The sequence below is a fragment of the Puma concolor genome, chromosome B2 (assembly GCF_028749965.1).
Source record: "Puma concolor isolate L17-30 chromosome B2, mPumCon1.1.hap2, whole genome shotgun sequence".
NCBI classification, from domain to species: domain Eukaryota; kingdom Metazoa; phylum Chordata; class Mammalia; order Carnivora; family Felidae; genus Puma; species Puma concolor.
Genome location: NC_141671.1, coordinates 80,951,252 through 80,976,688, shown reverse-complemented (window position 1 = coordinate 80,976,688; position 25,437 = coordinate 80,951,252). Strand labels below are relative to the sequence as shown.

The following is a 25,437-nucleotide window of genomic DNA, read 5'->3' as shown; positions in this document are numbered from 1 at the left end:
GTAAGCCATTACCATTACCTCACCTTACCTGGCAGAGCTGCCTGTTTTGTCCACATGACCTTTTCTTTTCACGAGTCATGCCCACAGAAAGGTCTTCAATCCACTAATGGCTTCACATTTGGTCTAGAAACCAGACAAAAGCTTTGCAGCTGTGAGATGTGGTCCATTTTAAAATTAACCTATTGTAAATCCTTAATGATTGAGAAATTCTGCAATTTGCTATGATTTGTGGTTTGTGCTGCAACTAGAATAGCAAATAGCAGAGATGATGCAGGTCAGAATGGTGTGCATTTGGAGAAAGTGAAGAAAAAGAAACTTGTTAGACACTGTGCTCTGTTCAAGCCAATATGTTATGCCCTTCTGCCCTTCATCCGTCACACATCACTTTGTCTCTCACCCACAGACTCTCCCAAGTGGAATGTACTCCCTGGAAATAATTATTTAAATTACAGTTTATACACAAGAAGTGAAATTTTCCACAAGTGGAATCTATCTTTGCCTCCTTTAATATTTTTTCAGTGTAGAGCCTAGATTCTTAAGGATAAGGAGGGCACGTGTTTTTGACTCATAAAGACCTAGACTTTGAATTTTGCTACCAAAACAAATTAACTCTGTATCCTTATGCATATTACTTCAGTTTCTACCTCTGTAAGTCTTATTAGATACTTATACAGATTAACAGGCGCCCTGGGTGGCTCAGTTGGTTAAGCGTCTGACTTGATTGAGGCTCAGGTCATAATCTCATGGTTTGTGGGTTTGAGCCCTGCATCCGGCTCTGTACCAGCAGTGTGAAGTCTGCTTGGTCTTCTCTCTCCCTTGTTCTCTGCCCCTCCCCTGCTCATGTTCATTCTCTCTCTGTCTCTCTCTCTGTCCAAAACAAATAAATAAATTTAAAGGAAAAAGATACTTATACAGATTAAGTTAGATAATGTATTTGGAAACCTAGTAGGAATACAATGCATTTCTCTGTCACTTACTAGCTATGAGATCCTAATCAAATTACTCAATTCCTCTGTGCCTCTGCTTCTCTATCTAGAAAAATGGAGATAACTTCCTAGGGTTGTTATGAGGATTAAATAAATTAATCCATGTAAAGCACTTAGAACAGTACTCAACACCTACTAAGTATTCAATAATTATTAACCATTCTGGTTGACAGCTATTAAATAGATAATCAACAAAAATTGTATTTACAAGTAATGATAAATATTGGAAAGGTGTAGGGAGCTATAAGACAATTCATACAAGCTAGAAAGATAATTAGTGCTTTGTCATGAAGCCATTGGCAAAGGATGACATGATTGGATTTACTTTTTTTTTTATAGTATTTAAAATTTTTTTTTTATTTTAGAGAGAGAGAGATAGAGAGCGCGCGCGCGCAAGTGGGGGAGAGGGGCAGAGGGAAAGAGAGCGTGTGAGAGAGAGACAGAGACATGGGGCTCGATCCCATGACCCCGGGATCACGACCTGAGCCAAAATCAAGAGTCAGATGCTCAACCAGTTGAGCCACCCAGGTACCCCAGGTTTGCTTTTTTAAGAAACTGATATCGTTGTTTCTTTTTGTTTCAATTCACCTTTTAAAATTTAACATACAGTAAATTCACTCCTTTGGTGTATAGTTATGTGAGTTCAGACAGATCCATACAGGTGTATAACCATAACTGGAATAAAAATACAGTAGTTCCCCCTTATCTGTGGTTTTGCTTTTTGTGGTTTCAAGTTATCTGCACAGTCAGCAGTGGTCAGGAAGCAGATGATCCTCCTTCGGACATACAGTATCATCCGAAGGTCAGTATTGGCCTAAGGTTAAGTCACAATGCCTACATCATTCACCTGACTTCATCTCATGTAAGCATTTTGTCATCTTTTGAGAGAGACTCACTCACATAACTTCTTTACAGTATATTGCTATAATTATTTTATTATTAGTTACTGTTGTTAATCTCTTACTCTACCTAATTTTAAAATTAAACTTTATCGGGGCGCCTGGGTGGCGCAGTCGGTTAAGCATCCGACTTCAGCTCAGGTCACGATCTCGCGGTCGGTGAGTTCGAGCCCCGCGTCAGGCTCTGCGCTGATGGCTCAGAGCCTGAAGCCTGTTTCCGATTCTGTGTCTCCCTCTCTCTCTGCCCCTCCCCCGTTCATGCTCTGTCTCTCTCTGTCCCAAAAATAAATAAACGTTAAAAAAAAAATTTTTTTTAAATAAATAAATAAATAAAATTAAACTTTATCATAGATATGTATGTATAGGAAAAAACATAGAATATGTAGGTTCAGTACTATCTACATTTTTGGATATCTGTCTTGGAACACACCATTCACAAATAAGGGAGGGGGGACTACTGACAGCACAGTTTCATCACCTTTTCCCCAAATCCCATGGGATACCCCTGTGTAATCATCCACTCCTCCCACATTCAAACTCAGCAACCACTTATCTGTTTTCTGTTCCTATAATTTTGCCTTTTCCAGGATGTCATGTCTTAGCATACTGCATTTGAAATCCATCTTATGTTATTGCTTTTATCAATGGTTCTTATTGCTGAGTAGTATTCCTTCATATGGATATACCAAAATTTGTTTATCTCTTCAGCGGTTGAAGGGCATTTGAGTTGTTTCCAGTTTGGGATGACTATGAGTAAAACTACTATAAACATCTGTATTGAGGTTTTTCTGTGAATGTTTGCTTTTATTTCTCTTGAGTAAATACCTAGGAGTGAGGTTGCTGGTTCTTACGGTAGGTGTATGTTCAACTTTGTAAAGAAACTGCCAAAGTGTCTTCCTTCCAAAGTGGTTATACCATTTTGCATTCCCACCAGCAAAATGGTATAAGATTTCAGTGGCTTTACATTTCTGTCAGCACCTGATATTGTTCATATTTGTAATTTTTTTTTATTTTAGACCTTCTGATAGGTTTATACTGGTATCTCACTGTGATTTCAATTTGTGTTTTCCTAATGACTAATGATGTTTTGAGCATATTTTCATGTGCTTATTTGTCATTCCTATATCTTCTTTGGTGAAGTGTCTGTTCAGATTATTTGCCCATTTTTAAATTGTGGCTTGTTACTGAGTTTTAAGAGTTCTTTATGTATTCTGAATGCAAATAATTTGTCAGATATGTGATTTGCAAATATTTTATCCTAATCTGTGTGTTACTTTTCATTCTCTTAGCAGTATCTTTAATAGAGCGTAAGTTTCGGGGCAACTGGGTGGCTCAGTCTGTTAAGCATCCGACTTTAGCTCAGGTCATGATCTCATGGTTCGTGAGTTTGAGCCCCACATCAGGCTCTATGCCAACAGCTCAGAGCCTGGAGCCTACTTTGGATTCTGTGTCTGTCTCTCTGTCCCTCCTCTGCTTGCACTCTCTCTGTCTCTCTCTCATTAAATAAAAAATAAACATTAAAAAAAAAAAAAAGGGGGGGGGCACCTGGGTGGCACAGTCGGTTAAGCGTCTGACTTCAGCCAGGTCATGATCTCGCAGTCCATGAGTTCGAGCCCCGCGTCAGGCTCTGGGCTGATGGCTCAGAGCCTGGAGCCTGTTTCCGATTCTGTGTCTCCCTCTCTCTCTGCCCCTCCCCCGTTCATGCTCTGTCTCTCTCTGTCCCAAAAATAAATAAACGTTGAAAAAAAATTTTTTTTTTAAATAAAAATAAAAAAAAAATAGAGCTTAAGTTTTAAAATTTAATCAACTTTTTGTTTCATGGGTCATGTTTTTGGTGTTGTTTCTAAGAAATTTTGCTTAACCCTATGTCACAAAGGTTTTCTTCTGCGTTTTCTTTAAGAAGTTTTATAGTCTTAGGTTTCCTGTGTAGGTGTGTTTTCCATTTTGAGTTGATTTTTGTGTAAAGTGAAATATTTAGGTTGAGGTGATTACTTGCTCATTTGGATATGCACATGGGTATGCAGTTGCTCCAGTGCCATTTGTTAAAAAGACTGTCCTTTCTTCCTTGTGTTGCCTTTGCAATTTTGTCAAATGTCAGTTGACCTTGTAATTATGGTTCTACTTTTGGACTCTGTTCCACTCATCTGTGTGTCTCTCTGCTCACCAGTACCACATTGTCTTGATTACTATAGCTTGCCACTAAGTCTTGAAATCAGTATCATCCCTCCAACATTATTCTTTTTGTTTGGGCTGTTCTAGCTCCTTTGACTTTCTGTGTAAATTTTAGAGCAGGTTGTTGATATCTGTTAAAAAAAAAAAATCCTGTTGGCATCTTCCTTGTGATTACATTGTCTATAGATCATTTTGGGAAGAACTGACATCTTAACAGTATTGAATCTTCCAATTTATGAGCATGGTGTATCTTTCCATTTGTTTTGGTCCTCCTTAATTTTTTTCTTTTATTAGTGTTTTATAATTGTCAGCATACAGATCTTACATATGTTTTTTATTTACACTTAAGTACTTCATGTTTTTGAAAATTATTGTAAATGAGCCTTTAAATTTTACATTTCTTATTTTTAATCTTTTTTCTTTTTTCTTTTATTTTTTTAATTTACAGCCAAGTTATCATATAGTGCAACAATGATTTCAGGAATAGATTCCTTAATGCCCCTTACCCATTTAGCCCATCCCCCCTCCCACAACCCCTCCAGTAACCCTCCGTTTGTTCTCCATATTTAAGAGTCTCTTATGGTTTGTCCCCCTCCCTGTTTTTATATTATTTTTGCTTCCCTTCCCTTATGTTCATTTGTTTTGTATCTTAAAGTCCTCATATGAGTGAAGTCATATATTTGTCTTTCTCTAATTTAGCTTAGCATAATACCCTCTAGTTCCATCCATGTAGTAGCAAATGGCAAGATTTCATTCTTTTTGATTGCCGAGTAATACTCCATTGTGTGTGTGTGTGTGTGTGTGTGTGTGTGTGTGTGTGTGTGTGTGTGTGTACACACCACATCTTCTTTATCTATTCATCCATCGGTGGACATTTGGGCTCTTTCCATATTTTGGCTATTGTTGATAGTGCTGCCATAAACATTGGGGTGCATGTGCCCCTTCAAAATAAATTTATCCCTTGGATAAATACCTAGTAGTGCAATTGCTGGCTCATAGGGTAGTTCTATTTTTTATAAATTTTACATTTCTGACTGTTCATTGCTAATACAGAGAAATACAGTTGGTTTTAATGTATTAAACTTGTATTCTGCAATTTTGTTAAAGTTGCTTATTAGTTCTAGGAGCATCTTTGTAAATTCCTTCTATGTAAGTAATCATGTCTTCTGTGAATAGAGACGGTCTTATTTTTCCCTTTCCAACTTGTATGTCTTTTATTTGTATTTTAAGCAAGGGAATGACTTGATTGGATTTGCACTTTTCAAAGACCAATCGGGCTGCACTGTAAAGAATTGATAGGATGGGGAAAATGTGGATGAAGACACTATTGTAGGAATCTGAGAAACAGTGAGAGAGGGGACAAATGGACATATGCAGAATATATTTTGGAGGTAGAATTGGTAGGCAGACCCTGGTAATGAATTGAATATGAGAGAAAAGGGCACCAAGGTTTCTGACATGAGGAACTGGGTGAATGGAGCTCCCACGTATAGAGATAGAGAAGCAGTTTTGGGGGACGATAAAAAGTTGAGTTTTGAACATGTCAGGTTTGGTAAGTCTAAGGGAATTTCAAATAAAGGTATCAAGTAGGCAACTGGACCCTCTATATATATGGTATGAAAGGGTATATATAGGGAATCACATAGAAGAGGAAGAGCTTGGGAAGGAGTCAGGCTACATGGAACCCTCTGTAAAGGCTTGTAGAGAACACTTTTTATTTTCAGTTCCTTCAGCATGCGAAGATCTTAAGATTTTTTTCACCTCAGACCTTTGGGCTTACTGGTAATCACTGCCTGAGATGTGTGACTCCCCTCTCCCTCCACCACTCCCATTTGTTTCCCTCTCTCTCTTTCTCCTGCTCTCCCTCTCCCTCCTTATTTCTATAAATTGGCTTCTCATCATATTCTAAGTCTCAAAATAAATATTATCTCCTCAAACTACCCCACAAAAATCAGATATCTTTCTCCCTGTATTAGCTTCTATTACATATCTGTTTTCTGCATAGCTCTTATCATAATTTGTAATTTTCTACTTGATTGTTTACTAGACTATACATGCCAAAGGGCAGGGACTGTGTCTGTATCTCTAGTCTACAACCCTGTTCCTGACACACCACTGCTCAATATTTGTCAAATGGTGGGAAGGATGGATCTACAGCACGTTGCCGTGGTTGAATTAGCTCCAGTTTCTTTGTGTTGGCATATGACTGACTTCTTACACTTACATATGCAGAGGTTTCTACACCCAATTTCAGCCAAATTCTGAGCAGGAAAATAACCTTATTTGTTTAATTCTACATTTATTGGCCACAGAGTGCCCGGCTTTGTAATAGCCGGTGGGTGTGAAATGGCATTGTGGTATTGGACAGGAAGACCTGTATTTGAGACTTGGCTGTTCCATTTTCTAGATCTGTGACTTTGGGTGGGACGTCTACTCTAAGCTTTAGGCTTCACACCTGTCAAAGGGCAGTAATATAATTCCTACCTCATAAGATTGTGGTGCAAATTAAATGAGATTATATGTATGGGCCACAAGTTTATAATGCTTGATACATACTAAGTGCTCAATGAATAAGTAGTTAAGATTCATTTATATAAAAATGAGGTCATACCATTCTAGAAATGGTTGATACTGCTTGACCAGTGGGGGGAGGGCACAAAGAAATCTTTCACTTTCTATACTTGTTCTTTACTGCCAGAAGCAGAAGTGCTGCTTTTAATGCCATGATGGCAAAGACTGGTAGTGGTATCACCTCCATGTTAGGCATCCAAAAATAGTACAAATGTTTATTCAGATGACAGACTTAGGATATTTAAGCCCTAACACCTTTAGTTTTGTTTGGGGAGAAAGAAGGAAAAGGTGGAAAGGAGGAACGAGGCAGAGAAAGACTAGAGATTGTACTAGGTTACTTTACCTAACCAGCCATCAGCAGCATATATTGGTTGATAATCTGAGGCTCGTGATTCTCTTGAATTCGGTAAACATTCTCTTTGAGTATCTACCCTGGACTGGGTACTGTGCTGACAGTGGGGAAATTAGTGGGGAATACATATATTTTTTAAAGTTTTTTTAAATGTGTTTAATTTTATTTTTGAGAGAGGGAGAGAGAGACAGCATGAGCAGGGAAGGGCCGGGGTGGGGGTGGGGACAGAAGATCTGAAGTGGGCTCTGCGCTGAGAACAACAAGCCCGATGTGGAGCTCCAACTCACGAACTGCAGGATCATGACCTGAGCTGAAGTTGGATGCTCAACTGACTGAGCCACCCAGGTGTCCCAGGGAATACATATTTGAGTGATCTAGATCAAAACCAGTGAAATTAACGTGATAGAAATTCTCCTTCTCTACCATGAATCTATATTCTACACCTCAAGCAAAGTTGTTCACAACTCTGGTTCGTTTCCACTAAGTGCTAGATACAAGCTTACATGTAAGATTAGGGATTAGAATCTGGGAATGAATGAAATGAATGAAAAGGAATTAGGGCAGAGACTGTCAAACTTTCTTCATTCATTTTGCCTCATACACAGCATCTCTAAGCCAAAAGAAGTACCTAACACCTCCACTGATTGAGGGAATAGAGCCAAGCAATTTAAGAAGTATTTAGATTTTAACAATTTAGCACATGTTAAGGACTGTATAACTTCTCCATCCTTGGAGTCAGATTATACACCACCAACTTCGTTTACTGTTCCACATTGATTTTTGTGGTACTTGGTTTTTATCACAATAACTGCCAAAAACTCAGCTTTGCAAAGGTATAATGTCATCTCAAGGAATCTCCTACTGAAACTGTGAACTCCCTGCAACTAGTAGTTTGTATGATGTCCAACACATGCCACTGTTTCCCTAAAGATTTAAAATACCCCACAATGCCTCTGTGAGTTTGTGGCAGCACACCAGGATACCTCATTGCTTAGTTTGGGAACTGTGGTGTTAGGGCCTTATTCCAAGACTTTGCTTTCTATAAATGTCTATCTTATTTTTCTGTACCTCTGCTTTAAAAACCAATTTGATGTTTATTACATTTTATGAAATAGTTTTTTAAGGAATTTTTCATTATTAAAAATTATGAGAGTTAAGCACATATAATACAGAAAGTTTGGAAAATACTGCATGACACAGGTTAAAAGTCATTCCTCATTCTACACTCCACCATGACCATGCCAACATGGTCATAATGTTTTTTTATCTGTATATTACATTTTGAGTAAGAACTATACTAACTCTGATATTATTAGAAGGTAATAATCTGTAGTTTAGTGGCAATTCCATACCCTAGAGTTGTGACTTGTCAGTAATGACCTTTACAATAAATAAGACAGAATTTCTAGCTGCCTTTTTTTTATTGGCCACTTTCATTAATTGAACACCTGATTGGTGGCTTGAAGACCCACCATTCATGAGGGAGAGACTTCTGCTCTGTTTCCAACCTAGAAAATGCAAAGTGTGTTATTTATACAGAGTGGTGGTGGTAAGTGTAACATTTTTTTTAAGAGGGTAACTTGTCCAGTTTTTTAGTTTCTCCAGTAGTGGATGCACTTTCTAAAAGTAATATATCAAGACCCTACTATAATATAGTATTTCTAAAAGATTAATAATTCAGATTTAAGCTATTTGTATTGTTCTGACACCACAAGGAAAACTTCATTTCTTTTTTTCTTTTCAATTTTTTTAATGTTTGTTTATTTTTGAGAGAGAGAGAGAGAGAGAGAGAGAGAAAACAGAATGGGGGAGGGACAGAGAGAGGGAGACACAGAATCTGAAGCAGGCTCCTGGCTCTGAGCTGTCAACACAGAGCCCGACACAGGGCTTGAACCCACCTACCACCAGGTCATGACCTGAGCTGAAGTTGGACGCTTAACCAACTGAGCCACCCAGGTGCCCCAGAAAACTTCATTTCAAATTTGTTATTTTATTTTCTACACCTTTATAAGTACTAGAAATTAGAGTTACTTACATGAAAATAAGAGTTTTGTTTTATCTACTTAAGATATGTTTTTAAGATTTACCTTCGGTCATACTATAGAAATAGAACTTGAATTATCAAAGAGCAGAATTATAACTTTAAAAAGAAAAAAATGGTCAACTTAATTTAGCTCCAGAGAACAGTTCACAAAAGATGGGAGTGGAAACTATGCATGAAACATATATTCATGTTTGGAGTCTCATTGTCTCTCTCTCTGTCTCTCTCAATAATAATTTTAAATTCTGACCTGAACAGGTGGTAGCATTACTTTCTTAGCATAGCCTGGACTGTTGAGGAGTGATTTTGTTCTTCTAAATTCCTGGTAGAGGACCTCATGGCTGATTCTAGTGCTGAGGCAGAGAAAAATACGAGATGAGCCTGGAGTACTATCTTGCATTGCCTGAAAGTAAAGTCTAAAAATAAATAAGTAAGTAAAAGTGGAAGCAAATTAAAAGGACACAGGAGCCAACCTGAGAGAGTTCCCAGTGCCAAAACTGGAACACTTTGACCAACCAAATAATTGACAGTAGTAGTTTATTATAACCCAAAGACTAAAATAAATATCCATGAGTTCATAGTAATATACATAAACAAATAAATAAAGGAAGGGAGGGGGACAAGTTCCTTACAAAAAAAGTCCAGATAATAAATGTAGAAGGAATGGAGAAAAAAGAAAATTCCATGAGAACACCACAGGAATAATTGCTGTAGGCAAGATTCACAGATGAATGCTAAAATTAATGAGCAAAACTTGAAGGAGAAACAGGATACTTGTACAGTCTTAAAATACCTCAAGAAACTTACTAATATCTGTGGTGGTTTTAATAAACGTCCACAACTTCTCTGACACTCTTCCTTCCATGAAGTGGAGCTTACTTCCCTTAGCATTGAGTGGGGCTGTTTGTTCACAGTGACTCATAACTAAGCAATAGTGCATGGAGAGGAGAAAACCAGTAGCTCTGCAGTAGTGAACCATGGCAGACACCATCTTAACAAGGTAGTCAGGGTTTATATCGCCAGGAAGAAGTTGTGTCGGTATCACATACCCCCACATATTACACAATGAGAAACACACTTCACCTCTTGGCGTTTGTCCCCAACTCCATAACCTTAGTCTAATCATGAGAAAACGTCAGAAAGTTCCAAATTGAGGAATGTTCTACAAAGTATCTGACTAGTACTTTTCAAAAGTATCAAGGACAGTCTGAGAAACTGTCACAGATCAGAGGAAACTAAGGAGACATGATAACTCCATGCAGTGTGGTTTCCTGGATGGGATTCTGGAGCAGAGGAAGACATTAGTGGAAAAACCGAAGCCTGAAGAGTCTGCAGTGGAGTTAATGGTGTTGTACCAATGTGAATTTCTTTGACTTGATAGATGAACCATGAGATATAAAATATGAACATTTGGGAAAGATGGGTGACAGGAATACTGGAATTCTCTATACCGTCTACACAGCTTTTCTGTAAATCTAAAATTATTCCAAAATTAAACGTTAAAAATAGAACAACCCACTGATGGCTTCTCTAAGGTATTTGTTAAAGTGTCTCCAGAGGTGTCTGGGTGGCTCAGTCAGTTGATCGTCTGACTCTTGATTTCGACTCAGATCATTATCTCACAGTTCATGAGATCGAGCCCCGTGTCGGGCTCTTTGCTGACAGCGTGGGGCCTCCTTGGGATTCTGTTGTATTCTCTCTCTCTCTCTCTCTCTCTCTCTCTCTCTCTCTGCCCCTCCCCTGCTAATGCACTCTGTCTCTCTCCATCTGTCTCTCTCTGTCTTTCTCTCAAAATAAATAAACTTAAAAAAAAAAAAGTCTCCAGAGCAAATTAGTTCAGAGAAATCCCCCTCCCCCAAGCCTTTGTGCAGTCTCTTTATAAAAGAAATATGCGCTCTTGATAGCAAAACAACTCTCCCGAAACAGGGAAAGTAAGTTCTAGAGGTTTCATCCCACCACTAGAAATAGAAATGCAACTTTGCCTGCTCGGTGTAGGTCAGCTCAGCCAACACTGATGGTTTGCCTTTTGTGACTTGGTAGTGTAGGTTGCCCAGCACCTAGTTACAAAACGTATTCTGTAAAAAGAGTGCAGAGTGGAGCACCTGTGATTGTACCTGACTCTGTTGTGGGCTCTTTGTTCAGGGCTTACTGTTGAGCTGCTAATTTAAAATCTCCAGAGATCCAAGATCCAGTTTCATTGGACTGTCTTTCAATCCCATTATATTGGTAGATTCAAATAGTGTAAAAAGTGTGGTTCTCAATAAGATGGATACATGAACAAAATGTTTTACAATATAAAATACATAGTATATTGCTCTTTAAAAAAACAGTAAAATCTCATTAATCCAATGTAATTATGGGTACAGATATGAAATCTTGATTTATAAATATTTTGTTCTTATTAGCTCAAACTAGGGTAACACAGTTGATTATAGAAGGCCTGACAAGGTCTTGTTTTAGTAAATAATAATACGTAATTGGCTGAGGATGATTATTGTCATAGTAACAAATTAGAATTTGGATACTAAAATTAAACTTCTTCCCTGTATGGCAATCATTCTCTTGATCTGACCATTAGTGACAACTGTCTTTAGTTTGTGCACATATGAGAAGTATTATTTTTGTCAGTTAAATATATTTTACTACCTAACCCGATTGAGTACCTTGCAGTGTGTCTGTCTTGGGAATACAACTGATGTGATCAATAAGGATAATGGATTATTCTTGAACATGGACATACATTTAGGTTAGTATAGTGGCAGGTGCCTGCATTTCTCAGAAAGCTGTTTCCCAGTTGTTGTTAATGCATGCCCAAATAGATACACAGATACTTAGTAATACTGCTTAATTGCTGTAGTCAGATTGAGCAACACATAATTTATAGCAGTTCTGAAACCAGGAACACCAGAACGATATGCTCTGTGATACAGACTTAGGACAATTGCTGGTCAGTGAAGTACAGGCGATACAAGCCTGTCTTTTGTGATACATGTGATATAATTTTCTTGACACCTGTTTTCAAAGTGTACCTTTCCATGTCATCCTGGTTTCTTTAGTGAATTTACTTAGAAAGTATGTTTTACTTTTTATTTTTTGAAGGCAGTATTTTAGTTCCTAATTTTATATTTATCGTAAGAATTTTACTGGTTGGCCACTATATGCCAGGTCCTTTCATTTATTATTCTTCCGGTGTCCCAGTAAGTTAGGGACTCCTTGTCCATTTTAGAAATTACAAAATGGAGATTCTGAAAGGTTTGGCGACTGTACCTCTGTTAGACCCTACATTGTGATAAATGTGGTTACCTCGCTGAATGAGTTGCCTAGTACTTGGCTATAGATAACGTATCAAAAGTTAAAGGTGGTGGATCCTTAGGAAGAAAGGGAGGGGAATTGAGACTAGAATAATGAATATTTGAGAATAATTTTAGCAAAAGTTTGCTATAAGTAGAACATCACTTTTTTGGGCAGATCTGTTCCAGAGCCACTGAATGTATCTGTCCTATTGGATTTGTTGAAAATGCAAATAATCCAATCAAGTATGATACTCATTAAGGGAAAGGAATACAATCTGATAGTTTTTATGAAGACATGTACTGCCTAATCTCTGAGTTGAAAGCATCTTATAAAAATTTGCTTCCCTTCATATTCCTAGGTGGTATTGAATATGTGTGTAGAAAAAAAATGAGAGCATTTCAAATAATGCTAATGAAGTTTAAATGATTGCAATCTACCATATTGTGAGGAAAAGTTGTTAGCTGTGAAAGATGAAGACTGAATTAAAATATTACCATGACTGGCATTTGATTTGAAAACTGCAAAGATAAGCTTAGGTTCCTATTTATGAAAGCCATCTTCACAGCCTGATGAAATATCTTTTAAAAGGTTTTATAGTTACCATGGATACTTGTTAGCTTTGATAGAGTAAGTTGTAATTCATATTCAATCATCTGAGGTGAAGTAGCCAAAAAACCCACCAACCAAAATCTAAAGTGGCTTCCTCTGTATACTCATACTAGTTTAGAGATGGAAAGGGTAAATAAATAACCTGAGATTAGCGTTTGGGTTAGTTATCACTGCTTGAAAAGCAAAATATTTAGGATGCGCATTACCTGAATCTGATCCTAATGTTTACCTTTTATGGGTAACTTTTACTTTTAACTAGTAAAGGGAACTTCTTAGGTTTTGACAGGGGAATTTAGATGGTGAGACCCTTCTGAAAGCTGATGAACCCAAGCAGCATACGCAATTTCTGAAAGCCATAGGGACACAGAAATATTGAAGGCATTGGTCCCTATGGTAACATATTTGCATTTGGCCCAGAAGTGGCTGGTTTCTGCTTAGCCTCTTTTAATTGCTATATATTGACAGCCGTTTCCACAACTATTTATAAAATGTTGGATTAATGAGCATGTGTGTACAAGGGAGTGCACACCACATCCTTAGGCTTGATTAGACACTTGAGATGACAAAAAGCTCTGCGTGAAGAGTTACCGAGGTGTTTTTGGCATTCCCTAATGTGTCTGTCACATAGTGGAAGCAAAAAGCCTTTTAAATGATTTAAATATTTTCCTCAATTCTCTTTTAAAACAGGTGACAAAAGAGCTAAAACAGTATGACAACAAAATTATAGAATGCAAATTCGAGAATAACAGCTGGGTCTTCATGAGACAGAGAACAGACAAAAGTTTTCCTAATGCCTACAACACTGCCATGGGTGAGTATGACAATCTACCAGTGTTTGTTATGTTAAAAAAGAGAGAGGGAGAGAGAGCGTTAAGGTTTTGGAGTCAAAATGTGCTGTCTTTATTGATCTGTTTGATGGGGCGAACCCACAGGGTCATTCGGACCCTACCCTTGTGGCTGGGAAAGGGGTTGTGACTTTACTGGCTCCAGTGGGCTTGTAGGTTGTCCCGAGGCCTGTGGGCTCACGCCCTGCGCCCAGAAGAGAAGTGTAAAGGGCAGGATAATGGGCTGTATACAAGTTGAATTTGTTGAACAACAACAACAACAAAAGCCACGATAATTTCAGATCTATTCAAAACTATAAAAACCATTGTTTGCCAGATGGTAAAAGACAAAATTAGCAGGGGAAAATGTAATTTCCAGCTCCTAAAATAGCTTTACAAACAATGGAGAACAAAGTAAATGAAAACCATTAAAAAACAAAACAAAACAAAACAAAAACCTCCTAAAACCTGCTCTGCTATCCTTCATAGTGTTCTTTGGGTACAACTTGAATGCTTTGCGAATTCAGAATAGTAAGTTTCTTTCACGGCGAACATCACAAAGTAATGAAGTTTACAAGCTAAACTAGTAGCAGTAGTTGCTCTGGACCGCGTTTTTAGTGAATTTGAAAAACATACATAAAAACCAAGATTGAAGGTTAATAGCATTGTGTGCTGTTAGACTGCTCAGTCAGTGATGTTGCTGATTATATGATAAGCTTATGAGAAAATACAGAAATTGCCAGTTTCAGTTTTGCAGTTTATGAAAAGTTACTATTGTACATTTAAAGGTTTTGTTGGAACTAGCATCTGTGTTCAGACAAGATGAGTTAATTTTGAAAATGGGAAAAATTAAGCCAGTGTCTTTTTTTCCAGAGCTAAATATGTAAATAGGATTTAAAGGACTGGTAGTAAATTTTGACCACATAAGAAGGGATGCCTCGTTTATTCGTAATGTTGTTGTAATACCTTACTTCCTCAAACAAGTTGTTAAAACAACAGAGTATGTATGATCTGCCAGCTACAGCGGAGCCTCCCTGTTCAGTGGAAATGGTGGCCGGTGCCATCGTGACAGGGAGGAGCTCTTTCTCAGAGAAGAGACTACACGTTTTCCGTAGAAGTTTGGTTGAATATAGACTAGAGTGTGATGCGCTGTGTGCTCCGTTCAAAACCTGAAGACAGTTTTGGAGCGATGGACAGCCACAGTGAAGGCATGCTTATCATTCAGATACTTAACGTTTTGTTTTAAAATGAACAGTTCAAGAAAGAGTGGGCACCAGAAAAGCACCCATTTTAGGGGGCGGGGGAGGGAGGAGAATAGTTTAATGTGTGAAGCGAGTCACCCAAATCCGTAAAATGCAAGTGTTTAGCATATTAGGATGCAAACCTTTCCCCTTTGGCATCCCCCTGTGGTGAGTCAGCTGCCTTAATTAACCCTCGCGTGAGACACGTGTCTCCCTTTGTCCACAGCTGTGTGCAACAGCATCTCCAACCCTGTCACCAAGGAGATGCTGTTTGAGTTCATCGACAGATGTGCGGCGGCTTCTCAAGGACAGAAGCGGAAGCATCATCTGGACCCTGACACAGAGCTCATGCCTCCACCGCCCCCCAAAAGACCTCGCCCTTTGACCTAAGACCCGCCTCTGACTTGAGGATTGAGAGGAAAAAAGAGTGAGAAAGAATGCTGTTGCCCCATTTTTGCAGCCAGAGAAATTCAAAAGTGAATGTGGCCTGATGCTGATACGCATTTGAATTTTTTGTAAAAAAAGAAAGAAAGAAAGAAAAGAAAGAAAGGTATTGTAGCCGGCCTGTAAATATTTGATGCATTTGTTTCCTCAGTGCTACGATACATCATGGACTTCACACAGTTTATTTATATCTGATAAACTCAGCCTTACCTTGTGGAATCTGAAGATTGAAATATCCAAAGGTTTAATTGAGATTGAAATCAATGCAAAAGAGGCCTTGTTTGTATATGGATAACTTTGACCTTTAATTTATAAAGTTAGTAATCTGGAACTGTGAGCATATAAAACACTGTATTTTTTAGAAGTTGTATTTCAACTATGGTAAATTCTCCTTTTGAAAAATCTAGGCAATGGCATTAAACATTCTTGCTGTCGTTTATCATGGATTTCCTACATTTCTGAGATTCTTGTGTTCAAAAACAAATGACAAGGTTGTCAAGTATTATATATTATATTATGTTAAACAACTCAGTCTGGCTTATCTCATTTTAAGAAGTTTTTTTAGAAATGTAAAAGTAAAAAAGTAAAGCCCCGTTTTTGTGAATTGCATCCTGTCTAAAGGAAGTATATTGAGTATTTTCATCTGTTTCTATTCTTTGAACTAAAATATCAGATATCCAATGTGTCCATTCTGGCAGTGGTTTTCAGTTACTTCATAGAACTTAGATATATACCACCAGGTTCCTTTTATGTGTTGTTCTCCTGGGAGACCCTTTTACTTCCTTCCTTCCTTCCTTCCTTCCTCCCTCCCTCCCTCCCTCCCTCCCTCCCTCCCTCCCTCCCTTTTTTGTTTTTTAATGTCAGGGCTACTTCTGCTTTACCTCAGTGGTATCAGCACATTGTAAATTACATTAAAACACACAACTCACTGTGATGATGGGAATGATATCAAATACAGACGATGTTGTGTTAGTTCCCTCGAACAAAGCGGCAAAGGAAATGCCAGCTGACTCCTTTGATTAGAAGGTGATGTCAATGGAATAGAATGCTGTCACTAGAAAATGCTCTCCCACTGCTAGATAAATGCAGAGGCAAAGAGTAGACTAATCTGTAGAAACTAAACATCAAGGAAGCCAAGACATTTATTTTCAAAGCCAGAATTCTATCTGTGTTCTGTTCTCAGGATGCTATTTCTGTTGTACACCTGAATTTTAAAACATTTACTTGTAGGTAATGGATTTAAAGAGCAGCTAATTGGTCATCTGCCATTGTTGAGAAGCCGTGTTCTGATTGGTTTGTGAAGGAACTCTCAGAATTTGCCTATTAGAGGCGAATATATTTATTTTTAGAGGTACAGGTTTTAAGTATATGTGTATTTAAAACAAATTTTCATGATCTGAATTTTATATATGATATGCATATATATGTAAGTATACGCAGCAGTGTATATTCTTCTACTAATACAATCAGACATGAAAAATCCAAATGAGTTACCCAGCTGACTGAATATCTGACAGGATTTCTATTTGATATAGCACAGATTAACCAAAAATGTATTTATATTCAGCTGAGTTTTAATGTTTTTAAACAAAGTTTTCTCCTGTAGTGCTTTTCTATATGAAATACTAGGAGTCATGCTTGGGCTTTTTCCTTTATTCTTTCCAAGTTATGTAACATGTAGTGAATTTATCTAGAATGTCATTTTAGTATTTCATTCCTAGAGTGCTTTTGTGAGTTTGGGCACTAAAGGGATTAAAACACCTGACTGCCACAATGATTGTTGAAAGGTGGAAATTTGTAAGGTTCCATAGTGTCTTGTACAAAGTGGATCTGAAAAAATACCTATGCAACTCCAAACAGTCCGATGCCTGCTTCACCAGGGTCAGTGACTTTTCACACGCTATGTTGCTTTCTCCTGAGCCTGTATAAGTGCAGAGCCCTTTTGCAGATATAAGAGCTAGCTTTTGCCAGTGATCTTTAATGGAGTTAAAATGTTTATGGTAATTGTAACCTTTTAAATGAGTTATGTGAAAAGAGCATCTCATTTTTAATACACCCAGATACTTTTTCCTTGCCTTTGTGCATTTTCTAAAACTTAATTTTCTTAATTTGTCCTTTCCTTTCGATTACAGTGAAGTATAATAGCCGGCCTAATAAGTAGATCCCATTTAGCCCCCGAACACACTGTCGTCTGCAGTATCATCAGAAGTCATCTAGAAAGTCAAGGGGGAGAATTGAGAGGCAGGAATTGGGACATCAGGAAGGAAAGAAACCCTTCCCTTCTCAGGCCACTTCACAGCAACTCTTTTCTGACACTGAAGTTTTGTAGACAAGAATAAGAAAACTTTGCTTTCTTGAGTTATCACATATAAAAGCTTTTGCTTTGTATTTGGAAAAGATGCGGATGACTCGACTGCCTGGATGGTTACATTTGCTTTCCATGAAATGCTCAGAAAACGTCAGGACATTCCTTCTCTAATTGTGTGTCAGTGCGTATTGTAATAAAACCACTGAGTTAAAATAACAGTTTGGCTGGTGATGCCTTTGTGTCCCTCTATTTACCTAATGATTTTGTGTCCCTTTTATTGCTGGTGTTATCCTGCCTCTGTCAGCCATACCCGTTGTAATCCATCTGGTTTTGTTGCATTCTAGAATTAGCATAAAGACTTGGAAAATCCTCTATTCTTCTTCCTGAGAAACCAAGAAATTGGATTGACGTGGGGGATGTAGCTTGCGCCTTTTCTTTTTGGAGGGTAGGGGAGCAGGGGAGAGCACATCTTTAAGTGATATTTATAGTACTTCTGTCCGTGTACCTCATCCTAGCACTCTATTATATGGGTGGATATCCTGTCACGTTATTTTGAACACATTTAATTCTTTCAGAATACTCAGCAGTAAATATTCTGAAATGATGAAGTAATGACCTGTCCATTTTTTTGTCGACTCTGTATTTTTGTACCATGGAATTTGCCATTTAAAATTTGTAAATGATGCGGTTTTGAATTATGTGTATAATCGTTTCCAGTCAAAAAACCTTGAAAGTCAACCAAATACTCGACTCGCAGGCAGGGAAAACTAATGTGGTGGGGAAAAAAACCCTGGGCTAACCCCAGAGACCAAGTCTAGGCTCTGCCTCTCACCGGCTCTGTGTTCTCTCTAGGTCTCACCCTGTACCCCCTCCCCCCATCTATAAGAGGCCGAGATTGAGCCAGATGATCAAAAAGGGCCTTTTCAGGTCTGACATGATTCTTGTAAAAGCTCATGGATTTTAAATAGCCCATATTCACAATGAAGGGAGTATTACCACTACCGAATATCCACCAAGCACCAAGACCGTCCCCAAAACAACTCCTCTGTGCAGGTAGGGACCATTATTAACCTCATTTTGTAGTTGAGGAACCTGAGACTTAGATAGCTAACCCTTGGTTACATAGCTAGTAAGTTGTGAGCTGAGACCCCAACAAAGGCCTTTCTGACTCCAGCTCCTGATTTATTGCTCGGTACTCCTCACAGCTTTGTTGCAGTCCCGGCTTGGGGGCTGCTTCTGTGCCAGGGGCCCCAAACTCTGTTTCTTTGGTGCCAACAGGAAATGGGTTTCAAGCATCTCTCTCCAAACCAAGGAGATGAACTTGGGATCGGCAAAGTAAACATATTTTTAGGGCCTTATTATTTAACCACTTATTTGGCAATATTTAAATGTGAGTGACACAGAGGCCATGAAAACAAGTTTAATATTCTCATTAAGATGCTAAATTCCGAAGACATAACTAGGAAGAAATAAGCGATTAAATTACACACTGGGCCAAAATTTTCCTGATTGTCGCATAGTTGACTGTCAACTCTGATGCTTTGGCAGGTTGGTGTCAGCCTCGGTTAACCCAGAAGTGTCCCTCCTCTCACTGGACTCTGGTATCGGGTGGCCACTGTGCATGATAAACAGGTGGGGGTGGAGGGCGCTCAGAGCAGGGGCCCCCCAGGCTTCTAAGCAGAAGACTTCACATTTCAAAAAAGGAGCGCATGGATCTGGGGTTGCCAACTATTTTAACTTGCAACGGCTTTACGAAATAATATGTTGCCATTACTGCATACAATAAAGGGAATCTTAACACCCAAAAAGGAAGTAGGACATAACTTAGAAGAAAGGACATGTCTTTATATAGAACAAATTTTGTTTTGTGAAAGATTCTCTACACTATCCCTTGCTTCTACATTTCACCACAAACTGGTAAAATCATTGTCATGGACCGGTGCTGGGAATCCTTGCATAGGTGGAATTCCAGGCAGCTTGTATGTAAGTGGGGAGGCAGGCAAGAAGCCCCTAAGGGAAGAAGCGGCCCCTGGTTCCATAGCTAGAGGTCATTTTCATAGCCAGAGCTGATCAGAGTATAATTACCTCACAACTGTTGATTATATTGTGCCCTTGAGATGTAAAGCGTACAGGCGAAAAATGAGTTGTCTGAACATTGACAGATACTCCAAAAGGATGACACCCTCAGCTGTTTAAGGTACAAAAATAAACATGTCACATACAACACAGAAAAACAGAATTTGGCTTTGACAACGAACCCGAACAACAGAGTCGCCAATGGTCACAACTTTGAGGTGGGCACGTAGTCAGTCTGTTTTTCCTTTAGATCACTGCCACCAAGAATGACCTTTCATGACTGCAGACCCGCTCCTGCTCCCCGGTGAGAGCTCCCTGGCACATGACATCAAAGGGCCTCCATGATCCGGCCTCAGCCTGCATCCAGATTTGGATCATGCCTGCCCCTTGATACAGCTGTATGCCTCGCTGTTCCCACAACGCCGTGTCCTCTAAACCCAGGAACCTTTGGGGCGCCTGGGTGGCTCAGTCGGTTAAGCAGCCGACTTCGGCTCGGGTCATGATCTTGCGGTCCGTGAGTTCAAGCCCCACGTCGGGCTCTGTGCTGACAGCTCAGAGCCTGGAGCCTGTTTCGGATTCTGTGCCTCCCTCTCTCTGACCCTCCCCATTCATGCTCTGTCTCTCTCTGTCTCAAAAATAAATAAATGTTAAAAAAAAAAAATACTATCTCCAACTAAAGACAAAAAAAAAATTAAAAATAAATAAATAAATAAACCCAGGAACCTTTGCTCGTGGTGCTGCCACTGCTGCCAGAAACCCCCAGCCTCCCCTGATGTCAGGATCAAGGGAGCCTTCCTGCCATAGGTAGCCTCTTAGATCTCACACTGTATCGTGATCGTCTCCCCTGGTCTCCCCTCCAGACGAGGCTCTCGACCCATACCCGGGGTGACAGCAGCAGGCCCTTGGTAGTAATTAGGGCAGGAGATAGGTTCGGATGCCCCGTTGTACCCGCTCTCGAGACTCAGTCAAGATGCATTTGCTCTGGTCTCCCTCGGCTTAGCTGCACATGGAACGTGATTTTTTTTTTTTTTTTTTTTTTTTTTTGTCACTCTGGCCTTCTCCTCATAATACAAGCTCTGATAACATCTCATTTCTTAAGAATTTCTTCAGAGGCCATCTATGATGCCTCTTGTATTTAATCCTGATTAGAAGCATCCTGTCTGTTCTTGCCGTTTGCACCGAAAATGCTGAGGAAACTTCTCAGCAGGAGGAATCTTAAAGTGCCCTGGCCTCCTGGCTGTTATACGCTCTGAGGGAGGTGTGAGGGAAGCAGTGTTCTTAATCACGTCTTATTTTTTGGTGCAGTTTCACTGAGACTGCCACATCTTAAACTAGAAGGCTCCTTCTCCCTACCCACCTACTCGCGCCCAATTTTTGATGTTTTCAAAGAGAAGTCCTCTGGTAACTGCTAAGGCTTTGCAGTTAGTTTTAAAAATAAATACCAGTCCGTGATCCCTTAGCGTAAATTGCTGCTTCTAGCCATGTCTTTTTAGAGTGGGAAAGGCAAGTGAAAGATAGGATTCTTGTTGCTACTCTCCAAAGCTATCTTCCAGGATCTAAAGGAATCAGAAACTTTGTAGTTTCTGTAGAAGTTCTGCTTCCCTTCTGAAAGCTGTCAGGGGAACATTGTGTAGTTTTGATCTCTGGTATAAACACACTGTGTGCTCTGATACACGTTGAACATGAGAGCCTAGCCAGGCAACACGGCAACTGAAAGTCTAACATAAAAAATTTCTTGAAAATTCTGCATGTGGGTAGAAACTGTATGCCTGGAAACATTACATACAGTTGGGATGGTGCAGGAGGTAGGGGGCGTTCTAGACCTTAATGGATGGGTAGGGTGAATGGGGTAGGCCGGTGTGGACAGAAAACGTGGGGAAGGAAGGGTGCTTTGGAAGAGTTTGTCTAGAGCTTGTGTGGAAGACAGCGGTAGCAAATATGGCTGCAATCACTCTGACTTAAAATGACAAATGAACCAGCCACCCTTGGCCCCTTGATCTCCTTCTGGCTACCCATTTCTCTATTCCTTTTTCCTGCAAAATTCCTAGGAGGTGATCGCACTCGCTCATTTCCTATGCTTTCCTTATGTTCTCTCTTGAACCCACTGCCGACAGGCTCTCCTCTCTACTGAGACTGCTCTTATCACCACTGCCAGTGCCCTCTGCAGGGTCCGGTCCACTCTCCTAACTGACCTGTCTGTACCATCATCATTTAACAGTTTCTCACTCCTGTTCTTGTTTTTCTTTTCTCTTTTTAATGGGAAATTTCAAACATACACAAAAGTAAGGAAAATGGTATGGTGAACTCCCACCTACCCATATTTAGCAATGATCACTTTGTTGTAGTTCCTGTTTGTACCCGCACTCGAGACTCAGTCAAGATGCATTTGCTCTTGTCTCCGCCCCATCCTCCTTCTCACACACACACACACACAATTATTTTAAAGCAAATCACAAACTGCTCTCTCTTTGTTGAATCATTGTTGCACTTGGCTTCCAAGCCACTGTAGTATCTTGGTTTTCTTTTGTCTTACCTACTGGTCTCCCTTGCTGAGCCCTCTTCACCTTCTCAGCCTCTAAATGTTGTAGTGAGCCAGGTTCAGTGCCCTGGCCTCTGTGTAGACTCTCTGGAAGAGCTCTCTCTTAATCCCTGAACACTAATGCCATTATACACAAATAATTTCCAAATTTATTTTTAGCCTGGATCCCACTCATGAGTTCCAGACTCAAATATCCAACTGACAAGCTGACATCTTCACTTGGATGTTTAACAGTCACCTCAAACTTGAATACACCCCAAACTGAACTTTCCTCCTCCCACAGACTTGCTTCCCTCCCCACCGTCTTCTTGTAGAGTTTAGTTAATGGCAACTGCACTTTTCCAGTTGCTTCAGAATCATCCTTGACTCCTTTCTTCTGACACTCCACGTCCAATCCATCAGCAAGTGCTGTCAGCACCACCTTCAGACTGTAACCAGAACTTGACAACTCCTCAACCTCTCCGTCTCTCGTCCCATCTCTTGCCTACATTGTGGTGATAGCCTCCTAACTGGTATCCCAGTTTTCATTCTCCTTCATCCCCTCACCCATCTATTCTCCACACAGCTGTCTGTAATATTTTTTAGAACATGTCCCTCAACTACTCAGAACCTTCCAGTGCTTGCCACCTCATTCAGAATTAAATTCTAAAAGCATGTCATAGTCCACAAGGCCTACATAACATGGCACCCAGCCACCTCTTCTGAGCTCACCTCTTGCCGCCTTGTTCATTCTTGTCCCACTGGTTCCTTTGTAGTTTTGTCATCTTGCCCAGCATGTTCCCACTTTAAGGACTTTGAACTTTCTCTTCCCTCTACCCAGATGCTCTTTCCTTAGCTGTTCATAAGACTCACTGTTATTTCATTCAAGTCTCGAGACAAAGGCCACCTCATCAAAAAGGCCTGGCCAACCATCCCATCTAAACTACTCCCATCACCACCTACCCCTTACCCTCATTTATTCTTCTACAAGTGCTGATCTAACATGTTTGCACATTTAGCTGTTGTCACACTCTCCTATTTAGAATGGGAGTTAAAATGTGATTTCATTCACTGTTGTATTTCCAGGGCCTAGGCCAGTCTGGCACAAAGTATAGAAGTTCATTAAGTATTTCTAAATCTATAAGTGAATTAGGGCTTCATAGATAGGCCGGGGACAGATTACGAAGGAATCTGAATGTCTGGCTAAGAAGTTAGGCTCGACTTGGGCCACAATAAAGAGCTATTGAAACCTTCTAACTATGGGAGTTCTTTGTGAGAAGGAACTGGTAGTAATTTGTCTAAGGTGGCGGAAGAAAGAGAAACAAGGTGACAGGCCAGCCGAGAGGCTACTGTACTAATCCCGGTGAGAGGTCAAGAACCTAGAAAAGGGTGGCATGTACAGAAATGGAGGAGAGGGATGTGGCAGGCCTTCAGGAGCCATCAAGATTCAATAATCAGTTGAGAAGCCAAGGTTACCTTCAAGGGATCGAACCAAGGTGGGGGGATGGTGGTACCCTGCCCAGAAACAGGGAAGTGAGAAGGAAGAGCTGATTTGGGGCTGAGACGGGGAAGGGGCTTCTGAGCGTGGTAAGCGGGAGGTGCTGTCAGGAGATTCAGATGCAACTGGCCAAAGACAAGGCAGAAATTTAGAATGGAGCTCAGACAGATTTTAAATCTGTTCACACAGCAGTGATGGTAAAAGCAGTGTGAGTAGAAGACAGGAAGTAAAAAGAGGGTCAGCATCCCTCATGTTAGTGGGTGGAAGAAAAAAATAGTAAAGTAAGGCATCAAGATGTAATAAGGTCAAATAAAGATCAAGAAAGTAAGGAAAAGAAAATCATGTCAAGAAGCCACAGCCTGCAGGAGCCAAGAGAAAGGTTTCTTGATGGAGGAGGTAAAAAATAGTTGCGATTGCTCCAGGAAAGTCATGGAGAGCGAAGGACTGAGAAAAAGGGTCTTGAATTTGGCTTCTAGATAACCTCCAGAAACATGATGGGGATGGCTGGAGTCAAGGGAAAAACCAGAGAAAATATGAGGAAAAGGAGGTGGCTGGACTTGGGGCTTAATCTGTCAACACAGGAAGGAATATTCCCAAGGGTAACGGTTACTCCGTGTGTTTCCTTTGCGATGACCTGTCCGGACAGCTTCCCATCCTGTTTCAAGACCCCTTTGTGTGTGGCCAGGGGTAGTAGGTCTGCTGTAGAGGTGTTGAACCTCTTAGCCCTTGGGGTGGCGGGGTGGGACCTGAACTGTTGCCTCCAGCTGAGAAAGTCTCTGGGCTCCTGAGAGGGAGCACCATGGGGTTCCTTCAGGTGAAAACCCAATGACCAACCTGAAGTACACATGATGCTGGGGCGCTACCGTGGAGACCGGGTGAGGTCGGTGGCAGAGCATGACACTGCCCAGCTGGGACGAAGAGCGTGGAGCAGCTGAGCACATGACCTGGGGTGTGGCTGATCAGGAGGGGCTCCTGGGAACTGGGGAGGGCATTAGCGGGTGGCGCTGTCTCTGCCTTCCTGTGTGTCACATATTCCTGTCCACTGTGACTGACAAACTATTATAGTGGTATTCATTTCAGGACGAGAATACTGCTTTAACAATGCATGTGCCTTCTGCACATTACGGCCTCGCCATTATTTAGAAGTAATTTATGTAGGAATAATTTTCTTGGATTGGAAGTCCGTTTGCTTTATCACAAATATTGTCAGCAAGAAATCACAATGAATTCATATGTAGAAGTGAAAAACAGAACATGTAATTGGATTCTTTAAATACCATTTCAATGGTTCACATTTTTGAAAGATTGCCAAAAAATGGTTTTAATTTTTTTATTCCCAACATGTGCAAGGTTTCTCACTGATAGTGACTACCAAGAAGTTGAAGAGATTATCATTAAAAAGTTTTGATCAGGATCTTAGGACAGCATTTGAAACACTAAACCTGATATTAGAAAGGCATGTTCATGGAAGCAAGCTCAAATTTCTCATTTATCATTTTGAAATGATTTTATTATTATTTTTAAATGTTTATTTTTGAGAGAAAGAGAGAGCAGGGGAGGGGCAGAGAGAGAGGGAAACACAGAATCTGAAGTAGGCTCCAGGC

General features: G+C 39.9%; 1 protein-coding gene across 1 annotated transcript in view; it reads left to right on the top strand.

Annotated features, from left to right (window-relative positions):
- Positions 1 to 17,959, top strand: part of RNGTT (RNA guanylyltransferase and 5'-phosphatase) — a 314,047-nt gene extending 296,088 nt beyond the window's left edge. The window contains exons 15-16 of the mRNA XM_025925311.2: positions 13,612 to 13,735; positions 15,216 to 17,959. Coding sequence (XP_025781096.1) covers positions 13,612 to 13,735; positions 15,216 to 15,379 — 288 coding nt within the window. The 3' untranslated portion in view covers positions 15,380 to 17,959. The remainder of the gene's footprint in view (positions 1 to 13,611; positions 13,736 to 15,215) is intronic.
- Positions 17,960 to 25,437: the final 7,478 nt, after the last annotated feature.